General features: G+C 51.0%; 1 protein-coding gene across 1 annotated transcript in view; it reads right to left on the bottom strand.

The window, feature by feature from the left end:
* Positions 1-1,020: 1,020 nt before the first annotated feature.
* ADGRA2 (adhesion G protein-coupled receptor A2) overlaps positions 1,021-14,883 on the bottom strand; it is a 111,946-nt gene continuing 98,083 nt past the window's right edge. Inside the window, exons 9-18 of the mRNA XM_039523684.1 lie at positions 11,803-12,004; positions 11,066-11,215; positions 10,424-10,585; positions 10,042-10,242; positions 9,755-9,956; positions 9,042-9,250; positions 5,202-5,329; positions 3,000-3,123; positions 2,460-2,605; positions 1,021-1,433 (exon numbers count right to left, since the gene is read on the bottom strand). Of these exons, the coding sequence (XP_039379618.1) occupies positions 1,343-1,433; positions 2,460-2,605; positions 3,000-3,123; positions 5,202-5,329; positions 9,042-9,250; positions 9,755-9,956; positions 10,042-10,242; positions 10,424-10,585; positions 11,066-11,215; positions 11,803-12,004 (1,615 nt within the window). The 3' untranslated portion in view covers positions 1,021-1,342. The remainder of the gene's footprint in view (positions 1,434-2,459; positions 2,606-2,999; positions 3,124-5,201; positions 5,330-9,041; positions 9,251-9,754; positions 9,957-10,041; positions 10,243-10,423; positions 10,586-11,065; positions 11,216-11,802; positions 12,005-14,883) is intronic.

Here is a 14,883-nt window from a genome sequence, read left to right as displayed (position 1 = left end):
GACCCTCTCCAAACCCCTAATCATGTTAGTTGCCCTTTTCTGAACCTTTTCTAGTGTCAGTATATCTTTTTTGAGGTGAGGAGACCACATCTGTACACAGTATTCGAGATGTGGGCGTACCATTGATTTATATAAGGGCAATAATTCAGTCTTATTCTCTATCCCCTTTTTAATGATTCGTAACATCCTGTTTGCTTTTTTTGACTGCCTCTGCACACTGCGTGGACGTCTTCAGAGAACTGTCCACGATGACTCCAAGATCTTTTTCCTGACTTCTTGTAGCTAAATTAGCCCCCATCATATTGTATGTATAGTTGGGGTTATTTTTTCCAATGTGCATTACTTTACATTTATCCACATTAAATTTTGTTGCCTAATCACTTAGTTTTGTGAGATCTTCTTGAAGTTCTTCACAGTCTGCTTTGGTCTTAACTATCTTGAGCAGTTTAGTATCATCTGCCAACTTTGCCACCTTACTCTTTCTCCAGATCATTTATGAATAAATTGAATAGGATTGGTCCTAGGACTGACCCTTGGGGCACACCACTAGTTATCAGTCTCCATTCTGAAAATTTACCATTAATTCCTACCCTTTGTTCCCTGTCTCTTTTAACCAGTTCTCAGTCCATGAAAGGGCCTTCCCTTTTATCCCATGACAGCTTAATTTACGTAAGAGCCTTTGGTGAGGGACCTTGTCAAAGGCTTTCTGGAAATCTAAGTATACTATGTCCACTGGATCCCCCTTGTCCACATGTTTGTTGACCCCTTCAAAGAACTCTAATAGATTAGTAAGACACGATTTCCCTTTACAGAAACCATGTGGACTATTGCTCAGTTTGTTTTTCTATGTGTCTGACAATTTTATTCTTAACTATTGTTTCGACTAATTTGCCCGGTATTGACGTTAGACTTACTGGTCTGTAATTGCCGGGATCACCTCTAGAGCCCTTTTTTTAAAATACTGGTGTTACATTAGCTAACTTCCAGTCATTGGGTACCGAAGCTGATTTAAAGGACAGGTTACAAACTTTCCAGCAGCTGTTTGCTATGGGTGCTGATGCTGTCGGGAAGCCATTCTCTAGCAGCCTGAGGATAACATTAAGCTGCAGCTATAGGATATGCAAGAGCCCAGGTAATGATTTCTGACCTGCCCTGGTCTTGAAATAAGAGTGGATCATGTCCTGGCACGGTGGGTTTTCGCTTCTCTGCATGTCTCTGATCTACACTGCTGCAACATCAGCCTTTCCTGACCAGGCCTCCTCTCCTCCCTTACGGCTAAGCACTAGTGCCTGAAGAAGGAGGCAGGTAAGGGAGGAACAATTCACTGCTCCTGTAGCACTTACTAGGGGTTGTTATCCTGGTAATTGTGGATATTGACAGCCGCTGTGATCCCACAGATGATGAGGGGGATCCCGCCAGCAATCAGATAGAATCTGTAACATGAACAAAGCCATGGTTACCCTGCTGCCCTCAGGGAATGTAATCATTTTGGACTGTGCCTGTTTGCAGGTGTTACTCCCTTTATTCCAGCTGGAATTACAGTGCCGGTTGCCTAATCGTTCTCGGCCCTGTCAATTGCTTGTAGCTGTAACTTTAGCGCCCTCGTGGCCAAGATGGAGTCTGCGCTGCAGGCAGCTCTGGCCAAGCGACAGCGCGCGCAGGAATGCAGCAGGAGAAATCCCTTCCACCCCAGGGGCACCTGTTCTCACCCCCTCAGAGTGAACACACGCACCCACAGGAAAAGTACAATGGATATAACAAAGGGAGATATTTATTTACAGAGGGCTGAGAGGAGAAAACAACAAGGGAAAAATATAGGGGAAGCAGTAAAACAGGGCTGCATCCAAACCAAGGCCCCACAGGCCCAGTGGTAGCACAGTCTGACAGGACAGACAGTGAGCAATGCGTCTGCACACACAGTTTAGGAGGCCTGAGCAAAGTTCCAGTCTGGTGGTGAGTCTTAGGTGCTCCTGGTCGTCTTATTAAAGGGGCCATGCTCTCTAAACCCCAAAGGGGTTACATAACTTTCTAAATCTCTTGTCCCAGGGGCTGAACAACTCTGGCTCTGCCATCTTTGAGATGGAGGATCTTGGGAGAGAACTACACTTTCCCTCAATTTTAAGCTTTCTAGCCCCCACCCTGTTGTCACTATTACTATTGGTTTTTAAAGGGTGCCACCTTTTTGTAAGGAGAGGAAATTGCCCAGCCTGAGAAGCAATAAAAATGGGCTTGAAAAGAAGAGTCTGTATTAGGTAACACTAAGCACAGGGGTACTTTTCAAGGAAAGACAGCTGCAATGCATGTCACACTTGAAAACCTCTTGCTTAAGTGCTCTGATGCTAGCTGCTGGGCAGTGAATGAGACAGGCTGGGTGCTACTCCCTGTGGCTTTCTCCTGAGCGTCTCTCTTGGCAATCACTTCAGACTAGTAATAGCTGCACCAAAGAGCAACATCTGTACCTTAGCATGGGCCGAGGGGCTGGCTGGGGCACGTCCCCTTCCTGCTGCTGCGGCGCCTTCCACGTCACCTCCTTGTAGATGACTCTGGCCTTCACTGCCATCCACAGAAGAGTGGATAAGGAGGAGTAGTGCAAAATGATGCCAACCTACAGGGCCGGAGGTTACAAAGCAGTCAGGTCAGTGTGCATATTCCTGCTAGGAGTTGTTAGATTCAGGCACTAATATATTACTGTTATAATGGCTGGCTGTGGTGAATGCTGAGGGGAACTTTGGGCCTGCTCTGCTAAATGCATTGCGGCTGCTGCTGCTTTTTTTCCTCTTGCATCTGTGTTTCTAATGTACTTGGCCCTGGAGGAAGCAATCACCTCTGCCCAGACCTGAAGCGCTTTCTGAGGAGGATCTCTCTGCATTTCCTGGTGGGAGCCTCTCGGCCATGGATGCTGCCAGTTGTGACACACAGGGTAGTGGTCTGTCATGGGCTCAACGCTTTGAACACAAATCTGCTTTCCCTAGGACTGTCTAAAGCTGGTCTGTACTTACTGCTTGGCAGACAATCATGTAGTTGGTCAGAGTGATGCCTCCCGCAAACACAGCTGATGTCATGGCGATGTAGAAACAGAGGTTAAGCAGCATGTGCCAGCACTTCCGGGAGATATGAATGGTGCTGAAAGAGAGGCGCGCAGCAATGCTGATTAGCTGCTGTCTTGGAGGGGTTAAATTCACCACTACCACACTGTGTGTTCTGAAAGTCCCTTCTAGCAAACAGGTACTACACATGCTACTACTCGGGCAGGGTTGTAGCCTTCCCAAGGACTGAGCATTTACCTGAATTATAATAGTCCTGGGTACCTTAGAGGTCCTCTCTGAGGACAGCCTTGGAGAGAGGAGTCAATAACAGCAACACCGTACCCGGTAATCCTGGAATAGTTGCTGTGAGAGACGCTCTCTCAGTCTCTTTGGAATTGTTTTACTAAGACTGTCAGAGGGTCATTTACATCTTGAAGCATGTACACAACTATTTTGAGCTGTAATTTTTAGGAGAAAAGCTAATAGCTAGACTCCCACCTCTTGAACTCTGCACATACAGATGGCTCAGAGAATGCCTGTGCATTTGGTCTGGTGTTGGAAAAACTCCAGACTTTACATGTGAGACTTTTTACAAGTCAAGCCGTGATGCTAGTGTGTTAATATTGAAGAAAACACACCACTGTTTAAAATAAACAAAAACCAATTATTGATAAACAAGGTTTAATGCTGTAACTTTAAATAAATTTCTTTTCATTACAGTGATGTAAACGTTCAAGGTTTATTAAAACGTGTGTTTTGTAAGGCATCAGCATTGTGCTATGTTTTTGGTCTGGCAGGAATAAATATTTAAGTAATTCTGCTGCTAAATACCAGTGCTGTTACTTGAATTACACCATGCCGGATTCCTTAACCTGCAAGGGGTTAGCAAGAAATTCAAAGGGTAAATGGCGTGGCTCTCCAGTGGCTGATCGGTTTGAGCTTTATTGTAGGAAACTTGAGGGAAGGGAGCCTGAAGGATTTTAAGCACCCCGCAGAGAGGAGAGTGCTGATTCCTGAGAGGACGAAAAACAGACCGAGAAGAGAACGGGAGAACTCGCCCACCAGCTAGGATGGCAGGGTGATGGGTAACAGTACGGACATCCGAAAAGCAGAGTAGAAATGGGCAGGCTGCACTAAACACAACGCACCTCTAGGGGCTCGACTTTTCTATTCTACGGATGGAAGGAGCACCTCCGGGTTCCCCCTTGCGCTGGGCACTCTACACCAGGGGCCAGACTGTCCCTGCTCCTGCCAACTTACTGAAGTCAAGAGTGGGAGAAAGGGAATCGAATTCATCCTATTTTACAACAATCCTAAGACTGTGGCCCCTGAAATCTGGTTTGCATAAGGAAATGTGCTCCAGTCTATAAACAATTCTGGTCCTAGAGACCAACTGAACTATAGTGAAGCAGACAAACCCATTTGCAGTAACTACAGCATTTATAGTTAAGGCTACCATTTTTCATGGCAGAGCTGCAGGAAAACAAGGCATGGCCTGGGGATTGGACAGTGCCTCTCAGGTTTGGCATATCCACCTCTGTCTCCATGTAGGAGGGATGCCCACTGCTACTCAGGAGGGGATCAAATTAAGCACAGCTTGTTCTCCATACCAAAATCATCACTGTTGTTATAGTTAACTAGACCAGTAAGTGTCTGGTTTCCCAGCTCTCTGGTGACCTTGTTCTCAGTGGGTGGTGGTAAGGGTTACACCATATGGACCCTTAGTTTGATTTTTAAAATAGCATTGCTGACTCCACGTCTGGATCTGCGGTGTGAGCACTCTGCCGTGGAAAGATGACTGCTGTGTGCATTACTGTGCAGTGGGGAACAATAAAGAAGGATTTGTTTGACTGACTCTGGTGTCCTCTGTCAGGAAACAGGAGCCCAGGGGGTTCTCACTCCACTAAAAACACCTTGGAACAAAGTCTCCTAAAGATCGATGTGACAGGAAGTGCCTTACACCCTGCTGTGGCTGCTGGCTAGTGCCTCAGTGAGTCTGAAAAAAATCCAAGCTGGTGGACAGATCCCTCATTCCTCCAGCTGCCACTGTCTATGGCCAAGGGGTATTTATCTACCTTTCAGCCCCAAACCACTGAAGTGCAGCCACCTCTGAGGTGAAAGTGGCAGCTGGTTAACAGAGTACAGCACCACATCCCGGGTGCAGCCCCAGCTCACCTGTGGTTGATGATGTAAGTGATGATGGTAGTGAACAAGCACAGCAGCAGGAGGGCAGTGCAGGTGTAAAGAACAGGATGCAGAACCTCAGCTGGGCCTGCTGCCTCACTGGGGAAATTGCTGAGTTCCTAGTTACAAAAACAAAATTAGTTTCACATCTACATCTGGCTCCACCCAGCAGAGGGGTTACGGGGCTGCTTGTAAGCTGGCTAAGTCAAGACTGCCGTGCCAGGGCCTCTGGAGATTGCTGCTGCCTCAGCCCACATCCTGTGCATGAGCGAACAATGACCATTATGATCCCCTCTGCCATCTGGGACCGCTTCCCTTCCTTGCAGGCCAGCTGGAAGGGGTGAGGGGGAGCAGCTAATGGGAGTTTGGTGAGGGAGTTTAAGTGCAAAGAATGTTAGGTGTATCTAGCCCCTGTAAAGGTCAAAACACGGCTTGATAAAAACAAAGCACCAACAAGGGAACAAGCTTTGGGAGTAAAAAGAGAACACAGGTAGAAGTCCAGCAACAGAGTGGGGGGCCACCCACTTTATTGCACCCAATACAGCATGTATGATTACCTGCCCTATGGGCAGGTGGCATATGTGTGCATTCGGTGCAAGGAGCTCCTGGCCCTCAGAGACAGTGTACAGGCTTTGGAGACCAGGGTGGCTGAGGTGGAGGAGAGAGAGGTACATAGATGAGACTGTCTGGGACACAGTAGAACGGTCCCACCCCTGGTCTGACAGCCTCTGTGCTCTTGAGGAGGATGAGAGTCTCAGGGAAGGAGAACATCCAACTGGAGCAGAGGGAAACGTTTCCTTAGTTGGGACCCTCCTCCCAGATGACGTTGTGGTATCTTCTCACACTGAGGATACCTCTCCGGGGGAGGAAGAGACAGGTATTAGTAATAGGCAGTTTGATCATTAGAAACATAGATAGCTGGGTTTGCAATGACCGAGAGAACCACATGGTGACTTGCCTGCCTGGTGCGACGGTTGCAGATCTCTCGAGACATCTGGATGGGCTTATGTGTAATGCTGGGGAGGAGCTGGTGGTTGTGGTACCTGTAGGTACCGATGACATGGGGAAGGAGAGAGGTCCTGGAGGCCAAATTTAGGCTGCTAGGTCAGAGATTGAAGTCCAGGACCTCCATGGTATCATTTTCTGAAATGCTTCCAGTTCCACACACAGGGCCAGTTAGACAGGCAGAACTGCAGGGTCTCAATGCATGGATGAGACGATGGTGTAGGGAGGAGGGGTTTATAATTTTAGGAACCAGGGAAGCTTTTGGGAGCGGGGGAGCTTATACAGGAAGGATGGGTTCTACCTAAACCAAATTGCTGGCGCTTAAAATTAAAAAGGTTGTAGAACAGTTTTTAAACTAAGGGCTGGGGGAAGGCCAACGGGTGCAGAGGAGCATGTGGTTCGGACATCCCTTAGGGGAGGATCTATAACTGGAGATTCCCTATGTCCTAATAAGGAGGAGAGGATGGAAAATGATAACATACAGGGAGGATCTGATGAGAAACAGTCAAATGAAAAAACAGTCCCATTCAATTACATCATGCAGGGGACAGCCAAAAAATGACAAGTTTTTAAAGTCCTTATATACCAATGCTAGAAGTCTAAATAATAAGATGGGTGAACTAGAGTGCCTAGAATTAAATGAAGATATCGATATAATAGGCATCACAGAAACTTGGTGGAATGAGGATAATCAATGGGACACAGTAATACCAGGGTACAAAATATATCAGAAGGACAGAACAGGTCGTGCTGGTGCAGGAGTGGTACTGTATGTGAAAGAAAGCGTAGAATCAAATGAAGTAAAAATCTTAAATGAACTAAATTGTACTACAGAATCTCTATGGACAGTATTTCCATGCTTGAAAAATAAGAATATAGCAGTAGGGATATATTACAGACCACCTGACTAGGATGTGATAGTGACTGAAATGCTCAGGGAGATTAGAGAGGCTATTAAAATAAAAAACTCAATAATAATCATAATGGGGGAGTTCAACTATCCCCATATTGACTGGGTACATATCACCTCAGGAAGAGATGCTGAGATAAAGTTTCTTGACACCTTAAATGACTGCTTCTTGGAGCAGCTAGTCCACAAGAGGAGAGGCAATTCTTGATTTAGTCTTAAGTGCAGCACAGGATCAGGTCCCAAGAGGTGAATATAGCTGGACCTCTTGGTAATAGTGACCATAAGATAATTCAATTTAACATCCTTGTGGCGTGGAAAACTCCACAGCGGCCCAACACTGTAGCATTTAATTTCAGAAAGGGGAACTACAAAAAAATGAGGAGGTTAGTGAAACAGAAATTAAAAGGTCCAGCACAAAAAGTGAAATCCCTGCAAGCTGCATGGAAACTTTTTAAAGACACCAGAATAGAGTCTCAACTTAAATGTATACCCCAAATTAAAAAACATAGTAAGAGAACCAAAAAAGAGCCACTGTGGTTAAACAACAAAGTAAAAGAAGCAGTGAGAGGCAAAAAGGCATCCTTTAAAAAGTGGAAGAGAAATCCTAATGAGGAAAATAGAAAAGAGCATAAACTCTGGCAACTGAAGTGTAAAAATATAATTAGAAAGACCAAAAAAGAATTTGAGGAACAGCTAGCCAAAGACTCCAAAAGTAATAGCAATTTTTTTTTTAAATACATCAGAAGCAGGAAGCCTGCTCAATAATCAGTGGGGCCACTGGACGATCGAGATGCTAAAGGAGCACTCAAGGACGATCAGGCCATTGCGGAGAAACTAAATGAATTCTTTGCTTCGGTTGATAAATGCAAAGTAATGCACATTGGAAAACATAATCCCAACTATACATATACAGTGATGAAGTCTAAATTAGCTGTTACCACTCAAGAAAGATCTTGGAGTCACTGTGGATAGTTCTCTGAAAACATCCACTCAATGTGCAGCAGCAGGCAAGAAAGCGAACAGAATGTTGGGAATCATCAAGAAAGGGATAAGACAGAAAATATCATACTGCCTCTATATAAATCCATGGTACGCCCACACCTTGAACACTGCGTGCAGATGTGGTCACCCGATCTCAAAAAAGGTATATTGGACTTGGAAAAGGCTCAGAAACGGGCAACAGAAATTATTAGGGTTATGGAACGGCTTCTATAGGAGGAGAGATTAATAAGACTGGGACTTTTCAGCTTGGAAAAGAGGTGACTAGGGGGATATGATAGAGGACTATAAAATCATGAGCAGTATAGAGAAAGTAAATAAGGAAGTGTTATTTACTCCTTCTCATAATACAAGAACAAGGGGCCACCAAATGAAATTAATAGGTAGCAGGTTTAAAACAAACACAAGAAAGTATTTTTTCATGCAACACACTGTCAACCTCTGGAACTCCTTGCCAGAGGGTGTTGTGAAGGCCAATACTGTAATGGGGTTCAAAAGGGAGCTAGATAGATTCTTGGAAGATAGGGCCATCAATGGCTACTAGCCAGGATAAGCAGGAATGGCGTCCCTAGCCTCTGTTTGCCAGAAGCTGGGAATGGGTGACAGGATGGATCACTTGATAATTACCTGTTCTGTTCACTCCCTCTGGGGCACCTGGCACTGGCCACTGTCAGAAGACAGGATACTGGGCTTGATGGACCTTTGCCCTGACCCAGTACGGCCACTCTTACGTTCTTATGAGAGGGGGTAGGGTAAATCTAGGGCAAACATGGTGTGATGCTTTGGAGCCACTGTGTGAAGAGGAGAGAGCAGTTGCCCGCCCCCCAAGACAACACCCCTAGTCTACTTCAGGCAGGAGGCCAGAGTCTCCCCTCCTGCTCCTGCCCCCCAGGAACACGCCAGCACACCCCCCCTACCATGAGCACTGCAAAGTTGTTCAGGTGCCGGCCGAGCAGGGTGGTGATGTTGGGCTCTTGGTGGGCCAGCTGACAGCCCTCGGCGCTCCAGCCCCCATTGCCCCCCAGCACCTCAAAGTTCCAGTGGGCAGGCATGGGGTCGGCTCCTTCCCTGAAGTGGCGCAGCGAGACAGTGACGGGCTCGGTGAGGTTACTGACCCCACAGCCATCTGGGGAGGGAAGGGGAGGAGAACGGCTGAGCAGATGCACTGCATGGGCTCATCCCTCACTTTCTTATTCCACTTCCTGCTGCCCAGGGTCCCAGGCAGGGCCAGACCTGGGGTACCTGCTCTGCAGCTGCCTCCTGGACCTGGCTAAGCAACATCCTACCTGACGCACAAGGGGAGAGTAAAGCAGCAGCAACCAATGCTTAGTGGAAGGCAGGCCCGTGGCCTCTGCATGCTGCCACGGGAGTGCCCCGCCAGACCCCCCCATGGGCAGGGGGGAGGCCAGCTGCTCTCCTTCCAGATAAGTTGGCCAGCAGGGGCCCTTACGGCTTCACATCTGGGTCATGGGATGGGCAAGTCTGAGCTGCTGAGAGGCGCACAGCCCACCGGGGGGAGGACGACGTGGGCTCCAGTGTGAGGCAGTCTGACCAGCTGACAGCAGCCTCTCTCGTAGCCCAGTGGAATGGCCCTGTCCCCCTGCAGCAGTGCCAGGCTAGCGCCCCTTACGTGTCCCGGCGTAGATCACGGGGGTGGCCACGCTGCGGCGCTTGCCGTTGTCGGCCAGGCGGGAGGAGTTGCCGGTGCTGCGGAAGAGCTTGCCGTTCCGGAACACCAGGAATTGGACTTTGCAGGCCTGGGGCAGGGAAAGCGGGGCCGAGGCGGAGAACAGGCTGGGGGGCAGCTGGATGGAGGCCAGAGCGATGCTGTTCTGAGGGGACAGGGAGCAACGGGTTAGCAAGCCCCAGAGGGCGCAGCTCCCAGGCCCCGCCCCTCCCCATCGCCACCCCCAGTACCTTGATGTGGAAGTTGGCCAGAGAGATGTTGGGCTGGCCTGTGGTGCACCTGAACTTCAGCTGCTGGTCAGCCAGGGGCTCGGCCTCCTGCTCCTGCAGCGACGGGCGCCCGCTGTCTCGCTTCTGGAAGGCCGTGCAGCTCAGCCCCGTGTAGCTCTCCGGCTTGATCAAGTAGGCCTCGAAGGCGATGTTCCTCGAGTTCTGCCGAGGGCACAAAGCAGCCAGGGCGTTAGCAGGGCACCTGCCACAAGAAGCCTGGCAGCCTCGGAGGCAGAGGCCAGGCCACTCTCCCCCAGCGCCCCTCAGTGCTGACCCAGCCCCCTGCTACTCCAGCCCTGCGCTCCCTTCAGTCCTGCCCAGCTCCCCAGCCCTGGGGCCCTACCACGGCCACATGCTGCGAGTTGCTGCTGAGCACGTAGCCCGCGATCTTCTCCACGGAGCGGACGATGCGGGTGCAGGCCTTGTCCTCGATCTGAGCCATCCACAGGATGTGGTCGTCCACCAGCATCATGTTACTTGCCATCTCCACCATGACGTCCGGGAGCTGGAGGGGAGCACGGGGGTGTTTTTTGTGGGCTCCAACACACCCAGCCCCAGGGATTCAAGGAAGATTCCCCAGGGGTGTTTGGAGCATTGGATGGTCTCTCCACCTGAGTGCCGCAACCTCCCTCTTGGGGTGGTGACACCAGCCTGTCTCTGGATGGGTGTGAGGGCCAGCGGGGACCTGCAGAGAGGCCTAGGAGGGGGCTGGAGGATACTCTGCCAGTGACTGCTCTGGGCAGGAGCTCACGGGCTGGAGGAGGGGAATACCTGAAGCACTCGACCCCCAGGCAGGGCTCTGCTCACAGGCACCTTGGCACTGGGATGAGGAGCTGAGCGCTCATGGACAGCACCGTGGGGAGGGGAAGAGGGAGAACTGGGGCAGAGGAGGCCGTGCGCGGAAGGGGCAGAGGGATGGGAAGGGAAGGGAAGGGCTGTGCAGAGAGGGCTCGTGACGGAGCTGGGGCAAGGGAGAAAGCCATACCTGCTTGATCTGGTCCACGTAGCCAATGAACTTCTCGATCATCTGGGCCACATAGATGACGTCCATCATGTCGGAGAAGTTGGCAGCCTCAGCTGTGTACACGCGCAGCTGGTGCGCCAGCGTCAGGGCATTGGAAGCATTGATGGGCATCTGCAGGGGCAAGGGGGGAGTCACCAGCTGGGTCAATACCCACCTCCTGCTAGCCCAACACAACCATGCCAGGGAGCCGGGGCAGAGACTGCCTCAGAGATCCCTGACCTACAGCAGGGTCACATAACCACATGCAGGGCTTCAGCTGCAGCCTGCAACTGGCACAGATATACCATGGCCACACAAGCCTGGAAACATGACAGGCAGACAGAGCGTTTGCCTGCCAGCCTGTCTGTCCATCTGTCTGGAGTTAGAGGCGCTGTAGACGGGAGCCCAGCGGTGCCAGTCCTGCCCTCTTGGTTGATAGTTGGTGTCTGTTTGCAGAGTCCCCCAGTGCCTCTAACTCCAGACAGAGCATATGAGTAACGCTACAAACACCGCCCCGTGGGAAGCAGCGCAGTGGGTGTGGGGGACAGACAGGCTGGCAAGCAGACAGCTGCACACTGCAGACGGACAGACAGAGATGCACGCGTGCAGATGCATACTGCAGACAGACAGACAGATGACGCGTGCCGTTAAGACAGGAAGGCCGGGTGGGCGGAGAGGAAACTGCTTCCTTCCCTGTGTCTCAGCCAGGCCCCACTCACCAGCACAAAGGTGTAGAGCACGCGGGTGATGTCGTTGGTGTACAGGCAGTGCGAGTAGTCGCCCTCCTCCCAGCGTCCCATACGTTCGCAGCGCCGCGACGCCTGCTTCTCCGCTGCGGGGCCCCCGTTCGCGGCCAGCGAGGTGAAGGGGTACTGCAGGCAGGACTGGTAGGCAGTGATGCCGGCCAAGGTGCGGGGCCACCTAGACGAAAAGGGAAGGAGCGCAATGAGAACGTGCCCGGCCACTTTGGGGCCTCGGGCAGGTCCCCGATACACCATTCTCCATCACCCAGTCCTCCCCCACCCCGCGCAGGATCCTCCCTGTTCTCTTCCCTGCGATAGGAAGGATCCCCACCAAAATCCGCAAAGCCCCCAAATTATCCCCTTTCAGTCCCTCCTGGAAACCCTTTGCCATGGAGCTGGCAGGTCCTTGCACTGGGGACTGGTCCGGCTGCTGTCCCGCTAACATCTCCCCACCCCGGTTTGTGGGTTAATTAGCCCCGCTGCATGCTGCCCACATCCTGGGTTGGGAGCTAGGGCAGTCTCTGGTCTCGGCATGCCTAGCACTGTGGGGCCTTGATCCCCAGTCTTCAGGCCCTACAATAATTATAAGGGTAGAATCATAGAATATCAGGGTTGGAAGGGACCTCAGGAGGTCATCTAGTCCAACCCCCTGCTCAAAGCAGGACCAATTCCCAACTAAATCATCCCAGCCAGGGCTTTGTCAAGCCTGACCTTAAAAACCTCTAAGGAAGGAGATTCCACCACCTCCCTAGGTAATCCATTCCAGTGCTTCACCACTCTCTGAGTGAAAAAGTTTTTCCTAATAGCCAACCTAAACCTCCCCCACTGCAACTTGAGACCATTACTCCTGGTTCTGTCATCGGGTACCACTGAGAACAGTCTAGATCCATCCTCTTTGGAACCCCCTTCAGGTAGCTGAAAGCAGCTATCAAATCCCCCCTCATTCTTCTCTTCTGCAGACTAAACAATCCCAGTTCCTTCAGCCTCTCCTCGTAGGTCACGTGCTCCAGCCCCCTTATCATTTTTGTTGTCGTCCGCTGGACTCTTTCCAATTTTTCCACATCCTTCTTGTAGCGTAGGGCCCAAAACTGGACACAGTACTCCAGATGAGGCCTCACCAATGTTGAATAGAGGGGAATGATCACATCCCTCGATCTGCTGGCAATGCCCCTACTTATACAGCCCAAAATGCCATTAGCCTTCTTGGCAACAAGGGCACACTGTTGGCTCATATCCAGCTTCTCGTCCACTGTAACCCCTAGGTCCTTTTCTGCAGAACTGCTTCCTAGCCATTCGGTCCCTAGTCTGTAACAGTGAATGGGATTCTTCCGTCCTAAGTGCAGGACTCTGCACTTGTCCTTGTTGAACGTCATCAGGTTTCTTTTGGCCCAGTCCTCTAATTTGTCTAGGTCCCTCTGTATCCTATCCCTACCCTCCAGCGTATCTACCACTCTTCCTAGTTTAGTGTCATCTGCAAACTTGCTGAGAGTGCAGTCCATGCCATCCTCCAGATCATTAATGAAGATATTGAACAAAACCGTCCCCAGGACAGACCCTTGGGGCACTCCACTTGAAACTGGTTGCCAACTAGACATGGAGCCGTTGATCACTACCCGTTGAGCCCGACGATCTAGCCAGCTTTCTATTCACCATATAGTCCATTCATCCAGCCCATATTTCTTTAACTTGCTGGAAAGAATACTGTGGGGGACCATGTCAAAAGCTTTGCTAAAGTCAAGGAATAACACATCCACTGCTTTCCCCTCATCCATAGACCCAGTTATCTCCTCATAGAAGGCAATTAGGTTAGTCAGGCATGACTTGCGTTTGGTGAATCCATGCTGACTGTTCCTGATCACTTTCCTCTCCTCTAAGTGCTTCAGAATTGATTCCTTGAGGACCTGCTCCATGATTTTTCCAGGGACTGAGGTGAGGCTGACTGGCCTGTAGTTCCCCGGATCCTCCTTCTTCACTTTTTAAAAAATGGGCACTACAGTAGCCTTTTTCCAGTCATCCGGGACCTCCCCCGTTCACCATGAGTTTTCAAAGATAATGGCCAATGGCCGAGGAGCTCCTTGGCCCCGTGCTATGTGCTTCGGAGTGCCGTAAAAAATGACATTTAAAATAACAGCAGCAGCTGCAGCACCTGCCTCCTCCAAGCACCTTCTGCTCCGGCCTTCCAGGCTGCCCTGACAGGAAGACTTGCCCAAAGGCCAGTGGCAATGCCAACCAGGGAACCCCAGAGCCCTGACTCCCAGCCGCAGCAGCTCGCTCTGTCTGTCAGTCCCAGGCCTGCTGCACTCACCACTTAGCATGTGTAGAAGCAGGTTAAATCTAAGGCGGCAGGTGGATCCTGCAGGGGGGGATTTTCAGCTGCATTCTCTAGCATGTACATCCCTAGGTTGGCCAGCCTCTCGGGACTTGGGAAGGGATGAGAGCCTTAGCCAAGAACGTGCTGCCCTGCCCCAGCAACCAGCCCCGCTCTGGTCCCTGGATGTTATTACTGGGCCACAGAGGCTCTCCTCCCCACTCGGAGTGTCCTGCTGAGCATGTGGGCAGGGGCAGCGTGACCTCCTGCTGCCCAGGCTATCCCCTCCTGAGACTGACTGACAAAGGGGTCCACACACCAGGGCTGGCAGCATGACACCTTCCCCCAGCCCGGAGCTAGGCTTCTACAGAGACCATTGGAGCCCAGACAGAGGGGGGGACAGGCGGGGGGGGACAGGCAGGCAGGAGCTGGGAGGGGGGGTCCACAAGCAGAGATGGGGGACAGGCTGGCCAGCACTGGGGGGGGAGGGCGGCCACAGGCAGGCCCATTTCCATTTCCTGAATGATAAAAGGAAAATAATGCCTACCCCTCCTGCAGTGCCATGGCTGGGCTAGGCTTTATCCCTGCTCCTAGCTCCCTTGCCACAGCCCTGGGAACCCACCAGCAGCCTCAAGGGAGCCGGAGAAAATAACTACAGTGGGGGAGAAATGCAAACCGGCTGTGCAGAGCTGGGTGCACTGCCCTGCTGAGGGAGGCGGGGGCATCCGGAGCCTGCCTGCGCATCTCCT

The sequence above is a fragment of the Mauremys reevesii genome, linkage group 2 (assembly GCF_016161935.1).
Source record: "Mauremys reevesii isolate NIE-2019 linkage group 2, ASM1616193v1, whole genome shotgun sequence".
Classification (NCBI taxonomy): Eukaryota; Metazoa; Chordata; order Testudines; family Geoemydidae; genus Mauremys; species Mauremys reevesii.
This window is presented reverse-complemented; position numbering and strand designations above follow the sequence as displayed.